Source organism: Dendrobates tinctorius, unplaced genomic scaffold (assembly GCF_039654945.1).
Source record: "Dendrobates tinctorius isolate UK_male_01 unplaced genomic scaffold, ASM3965494v1 ptg000222l, whole genome shotgun sequence".
NCBI classification, from domain to species: domain Eukaryota; kingdom Metazoa; phylum Chordata; class Amphibia; order Anura; family Dendrobatidae; genus Dendrobates; species Dendrobates tinctorius.
Genome location: NW_027361889.1, coordinates 3,298,503 through 3,322,332, shown reverse-complemented (window position 1 = coordinate 3,322,332; position 23,830 = coordinate 3,298,503). Strand labels below are relative to the sequence as shown.

Below are 23,830 nucleotides of genomic sequence, written 5' to 3'. Positions count from 1 at the left end.
TGACCATACAGTAGCTATTTGGAATTTAAACTGTTTTTTGCCAACTATTCCACAAACAGGCATGACAGATACTGGCTGATGGACGATATCTCAAAAAGTTGATCTGGCACGTATTATTTTTTAGGGAGTTGAAAGAGGTCATTGTCAAGTGCTGTACCTTAAAAGTCTGCAGCCAATTAATGAAAGCCAAGACTAAAGCGCAGATCACAGCGGACATTGATCGGCTATTTTTTTGGAACGCTCATTTCAGAATAGGGTAATGACTACCTTGACGGACCAAACATTTACGTCAAATAGTTCGGAAAATGGTCAGGAGTGAGGTCCAGTCCAGAAATTAAGTACTTGCTTCAATGCAGCAAACATTAAAATGATGGTCTGTTTAATTAATCCTTCTGTTTTCCAGATACTGGACATCTTTGAAGATTGAGAAATTCTAAGACCCTTCTCACATAGTCCCTCAAGTCAACGCGAGACAGCGCCCAAGGTTTGGAAATGCTCTTAGCCCAGGAACATAAAGGATGCTTTCTGGCTTGTGGTGATCTGACATTTTTATTTGTGTACCGAGCTTCCGATGTGATAAAAGAAGGCTCCTCACGAGAAATGAACTTCCGTAATTGACTAAGGCGCTGAGGTCACGGCTAAGCCATAAATGTTGACCACACTATGGATCTTGACCTGTCAAATTTTGTTTTATTGCTCATATTCTCCTTTAATTAAAGCCTCAGAATGGATGTATACAACACGGCAAAGCCATCAATTGCTTGCAATTTCTCATTACTGGAGCTAAATGAATCACATTATTGCAATGAAAACTTGACCAGCGCTGGCCTTCTGGACATCAACAGGCATTATTTCATTGGGCTCCTCTTATCTTGCCTCTACACCGTTCTTCTTTTCCCCATAGGATTCATTGGAAACATCGTAATTTTGGTCGTAAACATCCGTTTCCGAGAAAAGATGACCATCCCGGACTTGTATTTCATCAACTTAGCCGCGGCCGACCTCATCCTGGTGGCGGATTCCCTAATTGAGGTCTTCAATCTGAACGAGAAATATTATGATATTACCATACTCTGCACCTTCATGTCGCTTTTTCTACAGATCAATATGTACAGCAGCATATTCTTCCTCACGTGGATGAGTTTTGACAGATATATTGCACTGACCAAAGTGATGAAATCCAACATATTTCGAACTAAAGAGCATGCGCGACTGAGCTGCGGACTGATCTGGATGGCCTCCATATCGGCCACGCTGCTGCCATTCACTGCAGTCCAAGTACAGCACACGGAGGACGGTCACTTCTGCTTTGCAGATGTCAAAGAAATCCAGTGGTTGGAAATAACACTGGGGTTTATCATTCCATTTGTGATCATAGGTCTCTGCTATTCCTTGATTATTCGGGTGTTGATCAAGGCACACAAGCACCGAAACCTGCGGCCAAGGAGGCAAAAGGCATTGAGGATGATTGTGGTTGTCGTCTTGGTCTTTTTTATCTGCTGGCTACCAGAAAACGTATTTATTAGTATTGGACTCCTGCAAAACCCGGACCGACAGCAGGACAACGAATCTTTCAGACACAGTCACCCTCTTACAGGACATATTGTCAATCTTGCCGCTTTTTCTAATAGCTGTCTAAACCCCCTGATTTACAGCTTTCTGGGTGAAACCTTCAGGGACAAGCTTCGACTGTACATTAAGGACAAGAGGAGCATGTCTGCCCTCAGTAGGTTCTGCCAAGCATCACTTAAGTCGGTCATTCCGGACAGCATGGAACAGTCTGAAGGCAAATATAACAGCGGGGTGTAAAGAATTACACAACCAGTTAAAATAGTGCGATTTAAAGGGAACCTGTCTCATTAAATGTGGCGTCTGATCCGTTAGGAACATATTGAGCAGATTGATATATAGTTTTATAAGAAAGCATCAAAGTATAATTTGCATTTTACTATTTTCATGGGAACCTGTCATCACCTCAACATAATACATAGCCATGTTGTTCTTGAAAATACAACTAATTTGGCACCTGCCTAGTTTCAAGTGCTGCTCCAGTGCTGAGAAATCCCATTCTGAAAGTATATACCAATTAATCTGTAAGTGCAATGTGGGCGTGTCAATGCACCGAGAGTGCATCCGTCAACTTCACTGCTCCCCGCACCTATTCTTGATTTAGAAGTGGCTAAATACCTAAAGTTGAAAAAGCCAGTGCTGTCTATCAAGGAGAGGAAGGTGGCGCTGTGAGTGGAGCAATGAAGAAGATTGATGCTCTCACAGTGCATTTACGCGCTCCAAGTGCACTTCCAGCCTCATTAGCATATACTCTCATAACAGGATTTCTCAATGCTGGAGTTGTGCACTTCAGCCGTACCGGGCAAGTATTCTTTAGGGGGAGAGTAAAAAATTGATGACAGATTCCCTATTAATCCCTTTTAATTCTGGAATTAGGAATTCAGTGGGCGGGTCTATCGATGATTGACAGCTCTCTCTATGACTGTGTAAACAAACAACTTTGGAAAACAAAGAAAGCCCACCAAAATCAGAGCAGGGAGTTAAATTAATACAACCTGTTGTAGAGTATGGCCGGTCACTTGACTCCTAGGCATAAATATAGTGGGATTTAAATTAACAGAACTTGTTAGACAGTAGGACCCGCCCACGGGACTCCTAAGCATAGATATCGCTGGGATTTAAACGAATAGAGCTTGTTATACTGTTGGACCGCCCACTGGACTCCTAAGCATAAAAATAGTGGGATTTAAATGAATAGAATGTGTTATACAGTTGGACCGCCCACCGGACTCCTAAGCATAGATATAGCTGGGATTTAAATGAATAGAACTTGTTATACAGTAGGACCGCCCACTGGACTGCTAAGAATAGAAAGACCAAGAATTTAAATGAATAAAACTTAAGTTTAAAACTTAATTCATTCCTGGTTTAAATCATGAAGTTCAGTGGAGCGACATCTTGTGAGCTGGGATACACGTAAAATGTAAAGATGGTTCATCAGGGTGGTGTACACTGCTACATATAATGTATCGCCATATCATTGCAATGTCTGACATCATTCCAGTGAGTAGTAAAGCAAATATCATGGCTCACACACAGTCTGACCGGCTTCTTCTTCTGCTCCAGATGACACCAAAAACTAAACAGTTACAGTAATACAGATGAAGCAGTAGAAAAAAAAAACACGTAGAGTAGATATGAGAATCATAGAAAGGGGATTTATTTGGCAAATAGATTGCATGACCGATTGTGCTCTGGTGCTGTCTTATAGTTCTGATTGGCATTAAAAGGAATCTGTCAGAAAGTATGATGTAGAGGCAGGGACCCTGATTCCAGGGATGTGTCACTTACTGCCCTGAGTGCTGTATTTTCAATACAATCAGTGTTTTATAAGCAGAAGCTCACTCCAGGACTAGGGGTCACATGCTAGCTAGTCCAGGTAATCCGTGTAACCCCGCCCCCGCCACTAATTGGCAGCTGGTTAACAGTGTGCATAGAAGGCTACCAATCAGAAATGTAGGCGGCTCTGCAGTCATAGTAGCACTGCTACATCTACAGCAGAGAAAACAGTGATTTTATGAAAACTGCACGAAACAGCCCAGTGAGTAATACATCGCTGGAATCAGGGGTCTCTGGCCCTACATCATGCTGCACTCAGATTTTATAGCAAAAATTTGCTGACCGATTCCCTTAAAATATTATGCTAGATGTCATTGGAAACGGTCAACAAGCTCGTTGCCAGGACATTCCTAAAAACTTAGCTGAGCTGTAACTCCTCGCAAGATGAACATTGCAATGAATTTACAAACTTAAAGGGGTTGTCCACAAAAAATAAAATTATCATCTATCCAAAGGATAGGTGCCAACTTATAGATCGGCGGTCGAGTATGTGCGCTGCTGTTCTATTCTAACGGGGTAAAAGAGCCGTTAGGCACTATAAGCACGGTTCTGCAGTACCTGGCAGAGGCGACTACACAATGAATGGCGCTGTAGCTGTTGGCATCCGTTGTCCTCCATAGTAATTAACAGCTCATCGGGGGGGTTCCAGGTGTCAGACTCCCCTTTTATCGAATATTGATGACCTATCCTATGGATAGCTCATTAATTTTACTGTGACCGGACAACCCCTTTAAGACATCACAGGTACGGATAGCTATTCTGGAAGGCTGTCACATACTATTGACTGCACATGTTATGTAACCAGTAACTTTCTCCCAAACTCTCATGTCTCGGCAGAAACCCTACAGTTCCCACTGAAGTGTAGAAATTACACTTGGCCTTCTGAACCCGTCCGCTTTACACGATAAAGTCAAGCTTAAGACACTGATGCAATTAAAAAGTAAAAACAGGAAAACCCTTATTACAAAGGAGAAAAAAAGATATCATTAAAATCTATGGTTCCAAGAAAAAAAAATCCCAATCTCTCCAAGCAGCTGGATGTTAGATGTAGTGCGGCCAGAAATGTTGAGTCTAACAGCAAGGATTTGTTTTTTTCCATGCAGTCTTCCTTCTTAAAGCAGATTTGTCACCAGATTTTACAATGTAAATTGCATATGATATTTAATAGATCTCTTTGGCCTGGTGGGGCTGGTGTACTTACTTTGAAAATCCACATCAGAAGGGCTATATATAATCCTGTTAAATCCATATCAGAAGGGCTATATATAATCCTGTTATTAAAAGAACAATTTAGATGTACTATTATAGATTGAGAGCGCTCACGAGTCTCTGCCCACAGAGCCTGAAAGACAGCTGCAGTTTGCACTGAGCAGAGTCAGATCTGAGCAGAGAGGAGGGACACTGAGGAGCTGTCAATCCGGCTGGCTGGATGGAGACTGAGGTTACATTTTTAAATAAATTCTATCGCCATTCTGACATGGATTTTAAAGGGGAGTACACCAGCTTCATCAAGTCTAAGAAATCTATTTAATAAAGGATTCAGTTTATATTATGAATTCAGATGGCGGATCCATTTAAGCGATTATACAATTACTCCATCATAAGGAGCTAAAACCCTATATATACACTTTCAATTCATGGTTGAAGTAAGATTTCCCTATTAATAAAACAGGAGATGGCAGTTGGTGCTTATAAGATTCTATGAAAGTAAGAGGAAGGAGGAGCTAGAGGCTGGCAAAGACATTCTACCTGAACAATTTCAGGTCTCCATAGAACCTTATGAGTACCAACTGGCATCTCCAATCTTAGTTATGGGGTAGTCTGTGAATTGAGGCTGTTGAGAACAAATGATCAGTCCAGGAGGAGAAAAAAAAAGCGAATTTCTCTAATAAGATAAATGAAAACATTTCTTATCTTCAGTTCTCTCATCTGTACTACTGAGTTATTAAAAAAGAAATAAAATAGGGCAAAAGGAAACACATTCAGTCTCCATTGTGTGAATGGGGGGCTTATAGTTATGACTGCCACATGTAAAGGGGGGCTTCTCTGGTGCCGACTCGTGCATTAGACTGCAGCAGAGACTGAGCAGATGGACCGACTGATGAAAATGCCTAACTCCAATCTGAAGCATCCTGTTAGAAGAAGAGGGGCCACCATTATGAAACCCACCCTGTGGGGGGCTATAGTGGTTGTTCTGTTGGGGGAAATAGTAGTGACATATTAGAACCAACTAGAAAAATTAAAACAAAAAAAAACAAAAAAAAAACTTTCAGAACACTTAAAGGGGTATTCCCCTCCCCAAGATCCTATCTCAATACGTAGTAGGTGTAATAATGATATTAATATTAGATTATACCTTCAATTAGAAATGTAGCATAGTTTTTCTGATTCTCTATGTCTCTTTCCTCATGTGCAGGCATTGCAGGCCCTTAGGTATCCCTGGTTACGACCACTAGCAACCAGCTGTCACTATATCAGTGGTCGTAACCATGGATACCTAAGGTCCTGCAATGCCTGAATAGGAGGAAAGAGACATGGCTAATCAGAAAAACTATACTACATTTCTAATTGGAGGGATTTACTAATATTATTATTATTACACCTGCTACATATTAGAATAGGATCTTGGAGATGGGAATACCCCTTTAACCCAATTTAATATGTACAAACGGTCAAGAAGGCTCTTGTACATGTGCACTGTAATCTGTAAGGGTGCGCCAAGTGTTTATCCCACTCTTTCCTGCCTGGCAACAAAAATACTCCGCCAGAGCCAGAATGCCCCACACCCGGACCCTTTACTCTGTAGTTGGAAGATAAAAGATCCTACTAACAAAATAGATGTGACATCATACGGTATTTGGAAAACATCCTTCCCGCATGGGAAATAAGACGGCATCAGGAGAAGACGACTGAACCACCTATACTAGCATAATAGCGTACAGGGAGAGGTTTTCCTTAAAGGGGTATCCTGGACTTCGGGGGTTTGGGATTATGAAGCTTAGAACTTGGGAATTGCTTTTGGCCTACCTGTCTTGAATGAATTGAAGGGAAAAAAAACTCAAAAAAAGACGTCAAAAACAAAACCCAAACTTTTTTTTCCCCCCATGGATTTTTCAACCAGAAAAATGTACATAAAAAAAATCTGTGTGAACACGGCCCAAGATATAGCAGGTTCGAAGTGTGAAATCCATAGGCTAATGAGAAATGGTTAATGGGTAATGAGCCAGTGATTCTTAGTATCTTGCAAGATATATAGGATTCATTATTTTTCATGTGATAACATAAAAAAAAAAAAAGAGACAGAAAACATTGATCTGTATTACATTAGACAAATGTAATATATATTCTAAAAAATATTGAACCTGCAAAATAAAAATAAAAAAATTAAATTTTGCCCACAGACTGATCTACATATGATTGTCTCTATCGATGGTCTTCAAACTTTGGGTTTTCTAGCCGGGGCAAGAATGCGAGTTCCAGCATGTTCAGACAGCCGTAGCTTTAGTTTCCCAACACAGATTTAAGGCCATTAATTAAAATAAAAACTAAAAGTGATCATACGGAAATTACAGAGATGAACATCGGCCAAACCCAATGATCCCAAAAGGGGCACCCCACCATTAAATGTGAATAGGAGAATCCCTGGAGCTGTTGGCTTCTGATAGATCTGTGACATAGGGCACTTTTTCATGGTGACAGGTTCCCTTTAAAGTGTGTGTGTGGGGGGGGGGGGACAACATGAGATACTATTAGACTATGGGGGGCACAATCAGGGACATTGTTAAAATATCAAGAGCACAATAGGGGACATTGTTAGGGTAATGGGTCACAATAGGGGACATTGATGGGGTAATGGAAAACAATAGGGGACGTTGATAGGGTAATGGGCAACAATAGGGAACGTTGATAGGGTCATGGGCCACAATAGGGGACGTTGATAGGGTCATGGGCCACAATAGGGGACGTTGATAGAGTCATGGGCCACAATAGGGGACATTGTTAGGGTCATGGGCCACAATAAGGGACACTGTTAGGGTCATGGGCCACAATAGGGGACATTGTTAGGGTCATGGGCCACAATAGGGGACATTGTTAGGGTCATGGGCCACAATAGGAGACACTGTTAGGGTCATGACCACAAGAGGGGACACTGTTGGGTCATGGGCCACGACAGGGGACACTGTTAGGGTCATATGCCATGACAGGAAATTAATAGGGTCATGGGCCACGACAGGGGACATTGACAGGGTAAAGGGCCACAATAGGGTCCATTTTTGATGTATTGGGCATAGAGGGTAGACGCTATTATTGTATGGGGCACAAAAACTGTATATTACTAATGTATAGGTGCCATGGGTGAGAGGGAGGCACTACCAATGTTTATGATATTAGCACAAGGAAGGACAATATTACTGTAAATGGGCACAAAGGGGAATTTTACTAATGTACAGGGTCACAGATGGAGATATTTTTACTGTACATGGGTCCTAAAGGGGGACATCACTACTCTAAAAGAAAAAAAAAATTTCAGGGGTACTGTTACTGTAGGGGGAACAAACATTGTATAGTGGTATTGTTTGTACATTGGTCTTGGTATGGCGGACATTTTTCAGTAACAACATGGTATACTACTTAGAAAATGATCTTATTTTTCTGTGAGATTTATATATTTTATCTATTATTTTTCCGCCTAAAGGGGATTAGATTTACCCAGTTATTCACTACATTGGGGACCCAAATACTAACTCCCTAGCGGGGTATTCATAAACAGGATTTCTAAGTCAGAAAACTGCATTATATTGGACTGGCACTACGCGGACTGTAGAGAAGAGTGAAAACCGCTAGGGGTCAGCCGTAGTATCCCATTGACTAGCCTACATAGGTGGACATGTCTTGGGTTTGTCCAGAGCCGCCATATCTGCTGACCAGGATATGATATTAATCAGTAAGTGTTGGGGTTGCCTTGGTGGGGCTCTGCTCCGGCGTAAGAACGGTTATCAAGGTAATGGCCATTAGGGATAGACGTTGATCTACTACGACCGGTAGTCCGAAGCTGAAAGAAGACACATTCAGGGTGAACTTCTCAACCCCCTCGTTTTCTCAGGTTATTCCTGTCCAATTATAACAAACATTTATTAGGCAATCCTCTTTATCTCGGACCTCGTAATTGGTTCCAGAGACACGGACTTAAAATAGCGATCTGGACGTTCATAGCAACTAGAATTTCTCATGTAAAGATCTGAATATGCAAAAATGTCCTCGGTAGCAAATATGAAATGTTCCCTGCAGGAAAACAAAAATCCGTCGTTATGGAACAATGAATTGTGAGTATCTGAAAATCATATTTACACAGAGAAAACACATTTAAAGGGGTCATCTCAAGAACAATCAGAAGAGTACCGCTTCCCGCCCCCAGCTTCGCTCCCGAAGATCGACCGTTCGGACCAGTGGCACGGTCGCACCGCTGCTCCGAACTGTTCACTCTCCCAGTCTGCTAGCATAGGAATCCTTGAGGATTCACAAGTCTGCAGTGAAGCAGAGTGACTGCAGACTTGCACCTCAAACTAGGAGAACCCCCTTAACTTCTCCATGCAATGTCTAGATCCCTGGAAATGAGTGACTGCGGGAAGAATATAACATTTTTTTCTCCGCTGTTGCTACTCCAGTAAGGCAGCCAGACATGATTAAAATGCTATTTAATTCCAGATTACCAATACATCACATCTACAAGTAAACTACTTTTCTGGAGGTGACAGGTTCCCTTTAAATCCTTGCAGAGCGATAGTACAGTTCTCGAGACCCCCCAAAGATTGCGAAAGTGTATAGTCTGGTCTGCAGGATTTAAAGGAATTGTCCGGCCTTGGGGTATAAGTCTGAAGTCACTTTATGTGTTATCTCCGGTGTCGGCACTGGGAGCAGGCGGTCATGCAACAGTCACATTCTGACTAGACGTGTTCGATCTCACTCAATTCACGTCTAGTCGGAATGAAACCATGCATGCAAATTGCACACATGCGGTCATGCAGCCACCCGCTCCTGCGCCGGTACTGGAGAATCCTCACAGCCTAAACTGTCTTTGCTGATTTTCCTGTATGGGTGACCTGCTTTCGCACAGAGATCACATGGATGAACATGGGATTATTGTTGCTGCGAAGTAATCAAAGATGCCGGGAACCACCTAAGGTTAAGGGGATGAGCCTTGTTTATTTTTTTACTTCATCAATTGTCAATACATCATTTGTTATCCAATTTTTTCCTAAGTGGACAACCCCTTTAAAAAAACAAGGTTGGTATTCCCTACATACTGCTAAAATATCATGAGAAGATGAAGCAGAAAAGGAAGGCTTCTGTTCTCATCATAGAGGACACATAAAAATTATTCTTTATGTTCCAGATTTATTCTCTATAATGTAACCCTGCTCCCATGGGAATATCTATATCCAACATCCACAGTCAATAAGTCGCCACTTTTTATTAGCTGTGTATTAATATATAGTTTATACACACACACACTAGGAAAACATTCCCAAGACGGCAGAATCTTCACATCATAACTTATATTTGTGCACGGTGCGGACATTTTATTTATAGAGTCTCAATAACAGCAGTAACAATAAGATCCATAAAGAACATTTATCATATCATATACCTTAGAGACCGCTGAACATGGAGCATTAGTAAATAGTATGTCCTAAAGGGAGAACAGGATGACAAGAAGTAATTCAGTGTCAACAAGAAAGCTAGAAATGCAATCTGGATCCTGAGCAGGCATTACCTTTGTCTACGTTGAAACTGGAATAGGAGAAGTCACAGTTCCACCAGCAGCAGGAGGAGACGTCACCGTTCCATTAGCAGCAGGAGGAGGCGTCCCCGTTCCGCTAGCAGCAGGGGGAGACGTCACCGTTCCCCTGGCAGCAGGGGGAGACGTCACCGTTCCCCTGGCAGCAGGGGGAGACGTCACCGTTCCCCTGGCAGCAGGGGGAGACGGCACCGTTCCCCTGGCAGCAGGGGGAGACGGCACCGTTCCCCTGGCAGCAGGGGGAGACGGCACCGTTCCCCTGGCAGCAGGGGGAGACGGCACCGTTCCCCTGGCAGCAGGGGGAGACGGCACCGTTCCCCTGGCAGCAGGGGGAGACGGCACCGTTCCCCTGGCAGCAGGGGGAGACGTCACCGTTCCCCTGGCAGCAGGGGGAGACGGCACCGTTCCCCTGGCAGCAGGGGGAGACGGCACCGTTCCCCTGGCAGCAGGGGGAGACGTCACCGTTCCCATGGCAGCAGGGGGAGACGGCACCGTTCCCCTGGCAGCAGGGGGAGACGTCACCGTTCCCCTGGCAGCAGGGGGAGACGTCACCGTTCCCCTGGCAGCAGGGGGAGACGTCACCGTTCCCCTGGCAGCAGGGGGAGACGTCACCGTTCCCCTGGCAGCAGGGGGAGACGTCACCGTTCCCCTGGCAGCAGGGGGAGACGTCACCGTTCCCCTGGCAGCAGGGGGAGACGTCACCGTTCCCCTGGCAGCAGGGGGAGACGTCACCGTTCCCCTGGCAGCAGGGGGAGACGTCACCGTTCCACTGGCAGCAGGGGGAGACGTCACCGTTCCACTGGCAGCAGGGGGAGACGTCACCGTTCCACTGGCAGCAGGGGGAGACGTCACCGTTCCACTGGCAGCAGGGGGAGACGTCACCGTTCCACTGGCAGCAGGGGGAGACGTCACCGTTCCACTGGCAGCAGGGGGAGACGTCACCGTTCCACTGGCAGCAGGGGGAGACGTCACCGTTCCACTGGCAGCAGGGGGAGACGTCACCGTTCCACTGGCAGCAGGGGGAGACGTCACCGTTCCACTGGCAGCAGGGGGAGACGTCACCGTTCCACTGGCAGCAGGGGGAGACGTCACCGTTCCACTGGCAGCAGGGGGAGACGTCACCGTTCCACTGGCAGCAGGGGGAGACGTCACCGTTCCACTGGCAGCAGGGGGAGACGTCACCGTTCCACTGGCAGCAGGGGGAGACGTCACCGTTCCACTGGCAGCAGGGGGAGACGTCACCGTTCCACTGGCAGCAGGGGGAGACGTCACCGTTCCACTGGCAGCAGGGGGAGACGTCACCGTTCCACTGGCAGCAGGGGGAGACGTCACCGTTCCACTGGCAGCAGGGGGAGACGTCACCGTTCCACTGGCAGCAGGGGGAGACGTCACCGTTCCACTGGCAGCAGGGGGAGACGTCACCGTTCCACTGGCAGCAGGGGGAGACGTCACCGTTCCACTGGCAGCAGGGGGAGACGTCACCGTTCCACTGGCAGCAGGGGGAGACGTCACCGTTCCACTGGCAGCAGGGGGAGACGTCACCGTTCCACTGGCAGCAGGGGGAGACGTCACCGTTCCACTGGCAGCAGGGGGAGACGTCACCGTTCCACTGGCAGCAGGGGGAGACGTCACCGTTCCACTGGCAGCAGGGGGAGACGTCACCGTTCCACTGGCAGCAGGGGGAGACGTCACCGTTCCACTGGCAGCAGGGGGAGACGTCACCGTTCCACTGGCAGCAGGGGGAGACGTCACCGTTCCACTGGCAGCAGGGGGAGACGTCACCGTTCCACTGGCAGCAGGGGGAGACGTCACCGTTCCACTGGCAGCAGGGGGAGACGTCACCGTTCCACTGGCAGCAGGGGGAGACGTCACCGTTCCACTGGCAGCAGGGGGAGACGTCACCGTTCCACTGGCAGCAGGGGGAGACGTCACCGTTCCACTGGCAGCAGGGGGAGACGTCACCGTTCCACTGGCAGCAGGGGGAGACGTCACCGTTCCACTGGCAGCAGGGGGAGACGTCACCGTTCCACTGGCAGCAGGGGGAGACGTCACCGATGCATCAGCCCTGCTACTGGTGTATTGGTAGCTTTCACACTTCCTGTGTCATAACAACGCAAAGTGGTCTGTGCTGGATCCAGGTGGGTGTCGATAAGTCTCAATTTGTTTTTGTTTTTTTTTTACAGAACCAAGACCCTGGGGAACTTTTCTTTTTGCCAGGGCAAAACTTTTAAAGTGCCCATATAAATGAGATAGCTGATCTGGGAAGGGAGACACGACACCTCTGACATCGGCTTATCTCGCCAGAAAATAAAAGGATCTGTAGCGAGTTGGAAGGCCACCATTCACACTAAAGATAGTTGGCAGGTTCCGTAAACTTAACTTTAATCTGTTTGAGGGTCTTTTGCATCGATATAGAATTTACTTTAAATTAAAGGAGTCTTCTAATCATCATTAGTCAAGCGTGCGCTCTTTACCTAGGAAACTGGCCACTCTAAAATAGTGTGGTGTAGTAACCACTGTGTCCGCTAGGGGGCGCTGTGTGGATGTCCCAGGAGAGTGGATGAATGGCAGAATACTGAATGGCCGTTACGTTTCTCAAAGTGGGTGGCTTTGATATGGAGACTTATGTGTTGATCAGCAGTGATACTGCTGAGGTGCTGCTTTAATGTGTCAGGGAGAAGTCTCCAAGTAGGAGATGGGCGGGCCAGTTACCTACAAACCCACCCAGGGGGTGTGTTTAAAGAACACTGTTGTAAAGAGTGTGAGTGGTTGAAGGACCTGTGATGAGGTCAGAGTCATGTAACCCAGTGGGCGTGGCTATGGACCATATAATGTGGCCAGGTTAGGTCACATGTGGTGAATGCTTGGACCTGGTTGGTCCAGTGTGGAAGGTCCTGCTGAGATGGTGCTTCCTGCCTGACAGCACGTGTGGACGCTGTGAGTAATGGCTGCAAGTGCCTGAGAGTTCCCTGGAGGGAATGAATGTCTGCAGTATGGAGAAGCAGCCATGAGAGAACCCTGACGGGGTGAGATATAACTATGGGGCTGAAAAGCCTGCGTATTGGACATTGCTAACAGAGTGAAGCTCTGTCATGGACCCTATGCCGTTTATATGATCTTTATGTTGCTGGTCATGGTTATGATGCCTAATAAACCGCATGGACTGTTATGATTTGATGGAAAATCTGTGCCGGATCTGATTTTGTGGCTGCTGAGCGAGTATCCCCTACTTGAATGACAGCGCTACCTGACAATAGACTACACAGGTGGCCGGTGACATAGGCAATGAGTTGTGAAGTATAGAATAAAAAAAAAAAAAAATCTCTCTTTTCTTCGAACAGAGAAGATTTAAAAAAAAAAAGTTAAATTGCAAAATTGCTTGTTTTTACATGCATTTTTATCCATTTAGGATGTTGAAGCAATCCCTTTAAACTTTGCTGTTTTCTGCCAAGGCAAGTATCTCGTCAAGCATTATCAATCAACTTGGACAACACAACCGTATACATAATCGATGTATACTCTCCTAAATCTATTACCAATACAACTTTCATATAAGCAGTCAGAAGAGAAATATTTCAAGTGTGTCAGCAGAAAATGACTGTACAAACCAAACACAGGCACTCCGGTGTGCCACACGGTGTGGCCGAACAGTTCCGGGCATCTTTCCATCTACTTGCTTTCATCTGTCTCCACCCAGATCTTCCTTGACAGACAGGAGTTAGTGGAGTGTGGATATAGATGGAAAACAAGATGAAGTGGCCAAACAGTTCCGTGCACCTTCCAAGAGGTATACCAATAGAATGTGCTAGGTTTGAACAGTCATGTTGTGCTGACAGTCTTTCCTTAATGTTGAAAATCAAACCAACACAGTCAGTCCGCTTACGAAAGTTATGTAACAGTTTCCTCTAATACCAACCATCTAGATCATATTTTTTGCAAATTTTTGTGGACATACTTATCCAGACTGTCTAATTTTTAGACAGTGCAAACTGTAGACTAGATAGTCTAAAAATAAGCCAAAATTTAATCACAGTGATTCATGCTGTTTAACCCCTTAACGACCGCCAATACGCCTTTTAACGGCGGTAATTAAGGGTACTAAAACCACAGCGCCGTTAATTCACGGCACTGTGATTTAAGTGAATAGCGCCCCCCAGTGTCGGATTTTCTCCGGGGTCTCGGCTGCCAGGGGTAGCCGAGACCCCAGAGAACATGAATCGGTCGGTTTTTACCGACCCCCGCTTTTGCGATCGCCGTTATTAACCCTATAACGGCGACCGCAAAAAAAAAAAAAAAAAGCCGCGATTTTACATTTAATTTCTCTCTCCTCTGATGTGATCACACATCAGAGGAGAGAGAAATAGGGTCCCCGATCCCCCCCCGGTACTTCTCCGTGGCCCTCCGTCCCCTCCCGGTGGTCCCACGTCCCGCCGGCATCCTCCGATGGGCGCCGCCATCTTGAAAATGGCGGGCGCATGCGCAGTGCGCCCGCCAGGAATCTGCCGGCTCCGGCTGGCAGATTCCATTCATTATTTTGATCACTATGATAAACGATCATAGTGATCAAAATAAAAAAAATAGTACATAACCCCCCCGTTTATCACTCCCTTATATAGGCCAATATAATGGAATAAAGAAAATATTTTTTTTTTCAGTTTTCCATTAGGGTTAGGGTTAGGTTAGGGCTAGGGTTAGGGTTGGGCTAGGGTTGGGCTAGGGTTAGGGTTGGGCTAGGGCTAGGGTTGAGCTAGGGTTGTGCTAGGGCTAGGGTTAGGGCTCGGGTCACGACTAGGGTTAGAATTAGGGTTAGGGCAAACTAGAATTAGGGTTAGAATTAGGATTAGGGATTAGGGTTGGGATTAGGGTTAGGGTTGGGATTAGGGTTAGGGGTGTGTTGGGATTAGGGTTGGAGCAAGAATTCAGGGGTTTCCACTATTTGCCAACTTTGGGGGTCTAAATATTGGGGTCTAAAAAATCACTTTTGTGGAAATAAAAAAAGACTTTTTATTTTCACGGCTCTGCGTTTATAAACTTTTGTGAAGCGCTTGGGGGTTCAAAGTGCTCACCACACATCTAGATAAGTTCATTAGGGGGTCTAATTTCCAAAATGGGGTCACTTGTGGGGGGTTTCCACTGTTTAGGCCCATCAGGGGCTCTGTAAGCGCAACATGATGCCCGCAGACCATTCCATCAAAGTCTGCATTCCAAAATGGCACTCCTTCCCTTCCGAGCTCTCCCATGCGCCCAAACAGTGGTTCCCCCCCACATATGGGGTATCGGCGTACTCAGGACAAATCGCATAACAACTGTGCGGGTATGATTTCTCCTGTTACCCTCGTAAAAATAAAAATTTGGGGGCGAAAAGATCATTTTTGTGGAAAAAAAATGGATTTTTTATTTTCACGGCTCTACGTTATAAACTTCTGTGAAGCACTTGAAGGTTCAAAGTGCTCACCACACATCTAGATAAGTTCCTTAATGGGTCTAGTTTCCAAAATGGGGTCACTTGTGGGGGGTTTCCACTGTTTAGGCCCATCAGGGGCTCTGCAAGCGCAACATGATGTCCGCAGACCATTCCATCAAAGTCTGCATTCCAAAATGGCACTCCTTCCCTTCCGAGCTCTCCCATGCGCCCAAACAGTGGTTCCCCCCCACATATGGGGTATCGGCGTACTCAGGACAAATCGCATAACAACTGTGCGGGTATGATTTCTCCTGTTACCCTTGTAAAAAATAAAAATTTGGGGGCGAAAAGATCATCTTTGTGGAAAAAAATAGATTTCTTATTTTCACGGCTCTACGTTATAAACTTCTGTGAAGCCCTTGGGGGTTCAAAGTGCTCACCACACATCTAGATAAGTTCCTTAATGGGTCTAGTTTCCAAAATGGGGTCACTTGTTGGAGGTTTCCACTGTTTAGGCACATTAAGGGCTCTCCGAACGCAACATGGCATCCGATCTCAATTCCAGTCAATTCTGCGTTGAAAAAGTCAAACGGCGCTCCATCCCTTGCGAGCTCTGCCGTGTGCTGAAATAGTGGTTTACCCCCACATATAGGGTATCGGCGTATTCAGGAGAAATTGTACAACAAATTTTGTGGTTGATTTTCTCTTTTAACACTTGTGAAAATAAAAAAAATTGGTTCTGAAGTAAATTTTTTGCAAAAAAAAGTTAAATATTAATTTTTTCCTTCCACATTGCTTTAGTTCCTGTGAAGCACTTAAAGGGTTAATAAACTTCTTGAATGTGGTTTTGAGCACCTTGAGGGGTCTAGTGTTTAGAATGGTGCCACTTTTGGTTATTTTCTGTCATGTACACCCCTCAAAATGACTTTAAATATGATGTGGTCCCTAAAAAAAATGGTTTTGTAAATTTTGTTGTAAAAATGAGAAATCGCTGGTCAACTTTTAACCCTTATAACTTCCTAACAAAAAAAAATTTTGCTTCCAAAATTGTGCTGATGTAAAGTAGACATGTGGGAAATGTTATTTATTAAGAAATTTGTGTGACACATCTCTCTGATTTGAGGGCATAAAAATTTAAAGTTTTAAAATTGCAAAATTTTCAAAATTTTCGCCATATTTCCATTTTTTTCATAAATAAACACAAGACTTATCGAAGAAATTTTACCACTAATATGAAGTACAATATGTCACGAAAAAACAGTCTTAGAATCAGCGGGATCCATTAAAGCGTTCCAGAGTTATAACCTCATAAAGGGACAGTGGTCAGAATTGTAAAAATTGGCCTGGTCATTAAGCTGCAAACTGGCTCTGTCGCTAAGGGGTTAATTCAACTGCTTGCATCTTTAGTCTGTCAAGTCTAACTTCATACCACGTACTAGTCGACTTACTGTCTGCCACAAATTTGCACTAAAAATGTTCTCACTGTTTTCGGTGTCCCATTTAGGCTACACCCCTTTTCAGTGAGATCACGCCCCCTTGTCAGAAAAGGCGCAGAAAGCGTCTAAAACAGCGAATGGGGTCGAAAAATGCAGAACGCACGTTTGAGAAACGTCAGAGACCAATTCAATGAACCCGAAGGCGGATGTTGTCCCTTTTTCTCAAGACGGCTTTTATAAGTCACATAACAAAATGGTCAATTCTGGAGAAATAAAGTATTAAAAAAGCGTTTTCTCCAGGGGTATAAAATGAGACGTTGCCTTAGAAACTGATGATTTATCACTAGCGGTAAACACTTCAATATCAATTTGGCTTTGGAAGCACCAGACACGCGGCACTACATGACGCATGCTTCAGTATGGATTTTCCTCTGTGCTTCTACGCATCTCCTTCTAGTAATTAAAGAAGTTGTCAAATGAATCTACATGCAAACTAAATAGACGAGGGCGTAAATATCATTAAAAATCGGACAAAAAATGTACAGCATAAAATGTGCCGTACATCAGGGGTCACGGTGTTTAAGACCTTTCTAGAACTATTTAAGAGCAAGCTAGTGCATGCTGATCAACCCATCCTCCCAGACTATAATCCGGAGAAGACAAAAGTATAAAGTTATAGAGACAAAAGCATACTGAGGTTTATCTTATGCTGCCTAACCCTCCGACGCTACCGTAGAGCTATGAAAAACTCGCTCAGGCTTTAAAAACAATGAGATTGCTCTGTTGACTCTGTCCAAGTCTATACAGCAAAGCTGACAAGTGATATACAGAAAACAGGAAGTGTGGGCTTATTGTGTCTGTTCATGAAAACTGTAGCATCTTTTAAAAAAAATTCCATGGTAAATACACACCGAAAGATGTCTATGAACTGTAAAAGGGTTTGTCTCATGGGGCTGTTCAGAAGGGCACCATTCTCCTGGCTTCCTGCTTGCCAGGGGGTGGAGTGTTCCTTCTTGATAGACAGTCTGCATCAATAGCTTAGATGTACCACTAGGCTAAATTGTACTAAATAGTGGCTGAGCTCTAGCAAAGGTGTGGGGGTACTATATTGATATACTAGAATACATTATGTTATCATATGCACGTTTATTTTTTTACCAATTTGGTGTACTATAATAGAGATATTGTTATTTATCTTGGTCTGTGCTATTCCCCCTTGGGGTATGTTATGTATGTAATGTTAGCCTTTTTAACTCTTTTTAGCATCTAATAAAATTGTGTGATTTTTTTACATATCATCTTTTTTGGTTCGCTTCATTTTGGGTTATCAGTTACATCTTGTTGCCCTTGAGTGTGTATTATTGTGGTAGAAGTGCCTATATATTACTTTAAGGACACTATAGTGTTTTAAATTGTACATTCTCTGACCCACCAAGCAGAGGCAGCTTTACCTCTAAAGTATCGAAAACTGGAGATGGCAGTTTCAGAGAAGCACTTACAAGCTCTATTGGAAACAGCTTGTATGCGCTGCGCACCTTTTCTGGGAGACGGGCCACTGTTTTACCCCATTAAAGAATTTGAGAATAATTTTTTTAGCCACTATCCATGCAGATTTGTAGGACAGCCACAACGCAGGACTGATGTCCAGACCCCTCCAAGGTCAGCCTCTTTACAGTACCCTAAACAAGCCTTAGGAGGCTTCTCCCCCGACACTGGCACAGTACAGTATTGGGTCCTCACTATAACTAATGTAGAAGGTTATTTATTATACCAAAATATCCTCCCTGGATATACAGCTATTTCAAGGCCTTGAGGAGATCCTATTACCGGTACTTCCATTCAAGAAGCCCAATGTGAATACGTTCCACCGACAAATATATTGAGAATGAAATTCTGTCCTAGACGACGGATGGCCTTGATTTTCTACATAATTACTTCCAAGACGTCTTTGCTTAATTGCACTCTAGCTTTTGAATAGCATTTGAAAAAAAAAAAAAAAAACACTTATGCATTTCCTCGAAAAGACTCAAAAACCATTAGAGGCTTCGCTATAAACTAACCTCAGCTCCAGATTACTAAGAACCGTTCTTGCAAGATTGAAAAGGTCCCGGATACTGTGTCAAATGACTACAAGTTTCATGCCAATGTATGAATTAAAGGTAAAGCAACTGCTGTAAAGTAAGTCATGGCTTCAGTTCTAGGCTGTGATGGACCCTTGTGACGAATTTAATACTGTCCGGCACGGCACATGGTTTGCATGATGGATTCCATCTTCCGGTTATCATGCCAAGGTCCAACGGCAGTGCAAATTAAGTCTACCTCTATGGTCTACTTGGAATGAAAAGTATATTGAATGTAAGATGTACAAGTATGGTGCCGGTCCTAGACCACTGTTCCTCAGGAGCCATCAACACCGGCATATGCCAATACATGTTATCATTAGCACCAAGTATTACGGTGAACTGGTACCAGGATGAGAACCATCAAATGGTCATGACTATTGACAAAAATGTTGACTTTCCAGAAGAATGTGGATCAAGGTTTTGGCTAGAAGGACCAGAACATGGAAAGTAAGAATGTGATGATCCTGGACCTTTGAAAGCCCATTTCAAAGACAGAAATGATCATTTAAATCACACTCACACAAAAAAAAAACTGAAATACTACCATAATGATATGGACTATATTCTTGCACTGTTGCAAAATTTGTAGAAAGTTTGAAATACTCAAAAGCATGCCTTCAAATCCGTCCAGATGTTTTCTGCCTTTTTCTATAATCTGCAGAGAAAATTTAATGCTGAACTCTTCCCAGATGTGCCATGTCTGAATGTGGCCTTAGAAAATATTGCCGTTTCCACCATTTGAAATCTATGTCGATTGGCCTTCAAGCGTCCAGCTTGCGCCAAGAGTGTCCACTTGGCATAGAATGGGCCAGTACGTGTCGGCATAGCTTTTACTTCACTCTATAATTGATCGTCATCTATTATAATAAAAATCACATGAAAAAAACAAACTGCAAGGCGTTTGTTATTTTGGAGCCTATGGGTTATTCCACTATAATCCCGTGAGACATATTGTCCCCATCCATCAGAGGACTATCAGGAAATTCTCCTAAAACATACACCGTAAATCCGATTTAGGCTCGAAACGAGATTATATGTCTGTTATTTCATAATAGAAAAAACCTCACAAATATAAAAGTTACTGATTAACATACGCAATCACACACATATCTAGCAGGAATTTGAAAAAATCTGTCAATTGCTCAAAAAAATTGTGTTATCCTGTAAATTTCCCTAAGTTTCTTTGATTTTGTCATTTTTTTTCCCCATTTTGTCGCTCCATTGCAGAGGTATTCAAATTTGTTTATTCTGGAGCGCAGTCTGTGATATCTCTGCTTGCAGGTCAACTGGGTGTTTCTACAGAGTCTTCTCTGGGGCTGTAATTGGTAGCATATGGGAGGAGGGAGTGGTAAAAGCGCAGGCCCCCAAAGACTCTGAAGAAATGCCCAGTTGGACTGCCAGTAGAGATCTCACATACTGTGCTCCAAAAGCAACTAATATGAATATCTCTGCAAAGGAGAGACACCGCACAAAACAGAAAAAAGTAGCACAATCATGGCAGATAAAAGATTTTTACAAGGTATTTAACAAACTTTTGGAGCAAGTGTTGGGTCCTCTTTAACTGTAAATATATTTATATATACACACACAGTGTCTTGAAAAGGTATTTATACCCCATTAACTTTTTCACATAATTCCAAGTTACTTTCACAAACTTAAATGTTTTTTTATTTGGATATTATGCGATATGTCAACAAAAAGTAGCAAGTATTTGTGAAGTGTAAAGGAAATGATTCAGGGTTTTCTAAGTATTTTAAACACATAAATCTGAAAATTGTGACGTGCATTTGTATTCAGCACCAAGTCAATACTTTGTAGGACCACCTTTTGCTGCAAATCTTTTGGGGTGTGTTTCTACCAGCCTGGCACATCTAGCAGCTGATATGTTTGCCCCTTCTTCTTTGCCCACTTGCTATCGCTCGGTGCGATTGGATGGAGGTGTCTGTGATCAACAAATTTCAAGTTTTTCCGCAGATTCTCAATGGGATTTAGGTCTGGACTGTGACTGGGCCATTCACACATGAATATGCTTTGATATAAACCATTCCATTGTACGTCTGGCAGTATGTATAGGGTTGTTTTCCTCTTGGAAGGTGAACCTATGCCCCAGATTCAAGTCTTTTGCAACCTCTAACAAGTTTTCCTCCAGGATTGCCTTTTATTTAGCTCCACCCATCTTTCTCATTAACTCTGACCAGCTTCCCTGTCCCTGCTGAAGAAAAGCCTCCTCACAGAATGATGCTGCCACCACCATATTTGACATTGGGGATGGTGTTTTCATGGTGATGTGCAGTGTTAGTATGGGACTTCTAATGGCTTGGTTTCAAAAAATGGCTTTCTTCTTGCCACTCTTCCACGAAGACCAGATTTGTGGAGTATATGACTAATAGTTGTCCTGTAGACAAATTCCCCCACCTGAGCTGTGTATCTCTACAGCTCCTCCAAAGTGACCATGGTCCTTTTGGTTGCTTCTCTGATTAGTGCTCTACTTACTTGGGATGTCAGTTTAGGTGGACGGCCATGTCTTGGTAGGTTTCAGTTGCATCATACTCATCTTATTTATGGATGATGGACTGAACAGTGCTCTGTGAAATGTTCGAGCTTTGTCAATTTTTTTTTTTTTTTTAATAACCCAACCCTGCATTAGTTTTCTCCAAGACTTTATCCCTGACCTGCCTGGTGTGTTCTTTGATGCTACATGCCCATTTGTTATGCTATGTCTCTACTCTTTTGTGTCTATATTTGTATTCCTTCAAATACTTTTTGTTATACCATGCTTGATGAAGAGACCTAAGAAGTCTTCAAAGCTAGCTTTGTAACATCACTTATTTTATTTTTGTTAGTCATTAAAAGGTATCATAACTACAAGATTATTATTCTGTTACTCCCCGAGAACAACTGGTTTTCAGGATGCGGTTTGATCCCTAATGTTCTCAAACAAACCTCTGAGGCCTTCATAGAACAGCAGTAGTTATACTGAGAAGAAATTAGACACATGTTGGGGCCAAGGCTGTGGAGTCTGAGTCGTGGAGTCTGAGCCCATTTTGGTGGAGTCGGAGTCATGGAAATGTCGGAGTCGGAGGTTTGGCTTACTGACTCCACAGCCCTCGCAGGGCTATGGAGTCAGAGACGTGGAGTCAGTCGGAGCCCATATTGGTGGAGTCAGAGTAGGTGTCATGGAAACTGAGGAGTCGGAGTCAGAGGTTTCGCTTACCGACTCCACAGCCCTGGTTGGGACTCAATCTACTAATTCTAATTATGTGACTTCTGGAGGCACTTGGTCACTCAGGATTTCATTTAGGGGTATCAAGACTACGGGGAGGGCTCAATGTTGACTAGTTCACGGTATACTTTTTTACGGCACAGTATAGACCAGAAGGCAACCATTCCATAACATTCAACCAAATGTTCAAGTGGTACATGCACATCACTCTCGTTAACCTCTCTCTCGCGCGTCTTTTTATGGAATGCCTTCAGTCTTCCAATCAGTTTGTGAATTTCTACCCAAATCATTAAACATTTCCAAGAGCAAAATGCAGCATGGGGCTGCTTCGATCACAAATAAGGCATGCTCCTGCTGAGAAATTGACATAATTTCTAATAAAAAAAATGTGGTTGCTTTGAAAGCAGCTGTGCAAATAATTTTATATTAAGGATAAATAAATCTCGTGAGTCTGCGCAACGGAAATTCCTTGTGGTTCCTCTGTCCTCGTTCGAGGTACCACATCCTTGATGACACTTGGCGGACATGTATTGATATTACCCAAAATGCAGTTCTTCATCCTGGACGATTAGATGAGACAGTTCTTGGAAATCCACCTTTTACTGAGATTGAAAACAAAGCGCTACAACAACAGCACTTCGGAGATGAAGAGAAACGATAAGGAAATCAGTGGCAAGGTCATTAATCCTAACAGATGTTCCCACTTCAAGGTTACAACAGGCACTCGAGAGTCCGTATATACAATTCTCCACTCATTCTTCATGAACGTTCACGCGTTACATCCCCTTAAAGGATTTTTTTCATATTCTAGCTAAATTGCTTTTTACAATGTGAACACTTTCTAAATTCTAAAATGCTTGGTATGAGGATGTCAGAGGAGTTTGCCAGGTTACCCAAGATCCCTGGGATTGACCAATGCAAAGGGAAGAGGCCACAGATGAAAGGAGCTAGGCTTGGAGCTCATGCCAGGACAGCGGAGTATCACTAGGATAAAGTTTGGGGGAAGAGGGTCAGTTGGGAATTTTGTTCATCTTCACAAAACTACAATAATCAAAGTTGTCTAACTTTAAAAACCTAGGCAAAACAACTTAGTTCAACCTGTGTGGTTCTGGCTGATGGGAACCCCACCAGTCACCAAAATGGGAGACTTGTGTCCCATGTTCTCCATGACGAGGTGGAGTTAAAAATGTGCATCTGGTCACCTAGGCATCCTGCTGCACAATTCACATCAATGAAATAAAGATACCTGTAAATTTCTTTGTACAGGACATAGACTTGTTTTATCCATGTTTTTTGTTAGCAGGTACACTTTAGACACTGCATAGTCATCAATGTAGGTTATATCCAAGACCGTTATTTGGGACACAAAATGGCAGTTGATCCAGAAAAATGGTATGCATGAAAAATGCATCTTACCAACATCCATGTAATGTCCAG

The 23,830-nt window shown here is 43.8% G+C and overlaps 2 protein-coding genes across 7 annotated transcripts in view; one reads left to right on the top strand and one right to left on the bottom strand.

Annotated features, from left to right (window-relative positions):
- The window catches only part of GPER1 (G protein-coupled estrogen receptor 1), a 29,470-nt gene extending 23,796 nt beyond the window's left edge, over positions 1 to 5,674 (top strand). The window contains exon 2 of the mRNA XM_073555206.1: positions 404 to 5,674. Within this exon, the coding sequence (XP_073411307.1) occupies positions 727 to 1,809 (1,083 nt within the window). The 5' untranslated portion in view covers positions 404 to 726 and the 3' untranslated portion in view covers positions 1,810 to 5,674. The remainder of the gene's footprint in view (positions 1 to 403) is intronic.
- The window catches only part of CHLSN (cholesin), a 219,615-nt gene that overhangs the window by 174,914 nt on the left and 20,871 nt on the right, over positions 1 to 23,830 (bottom strand). The window lies entirely within an intron of this gene.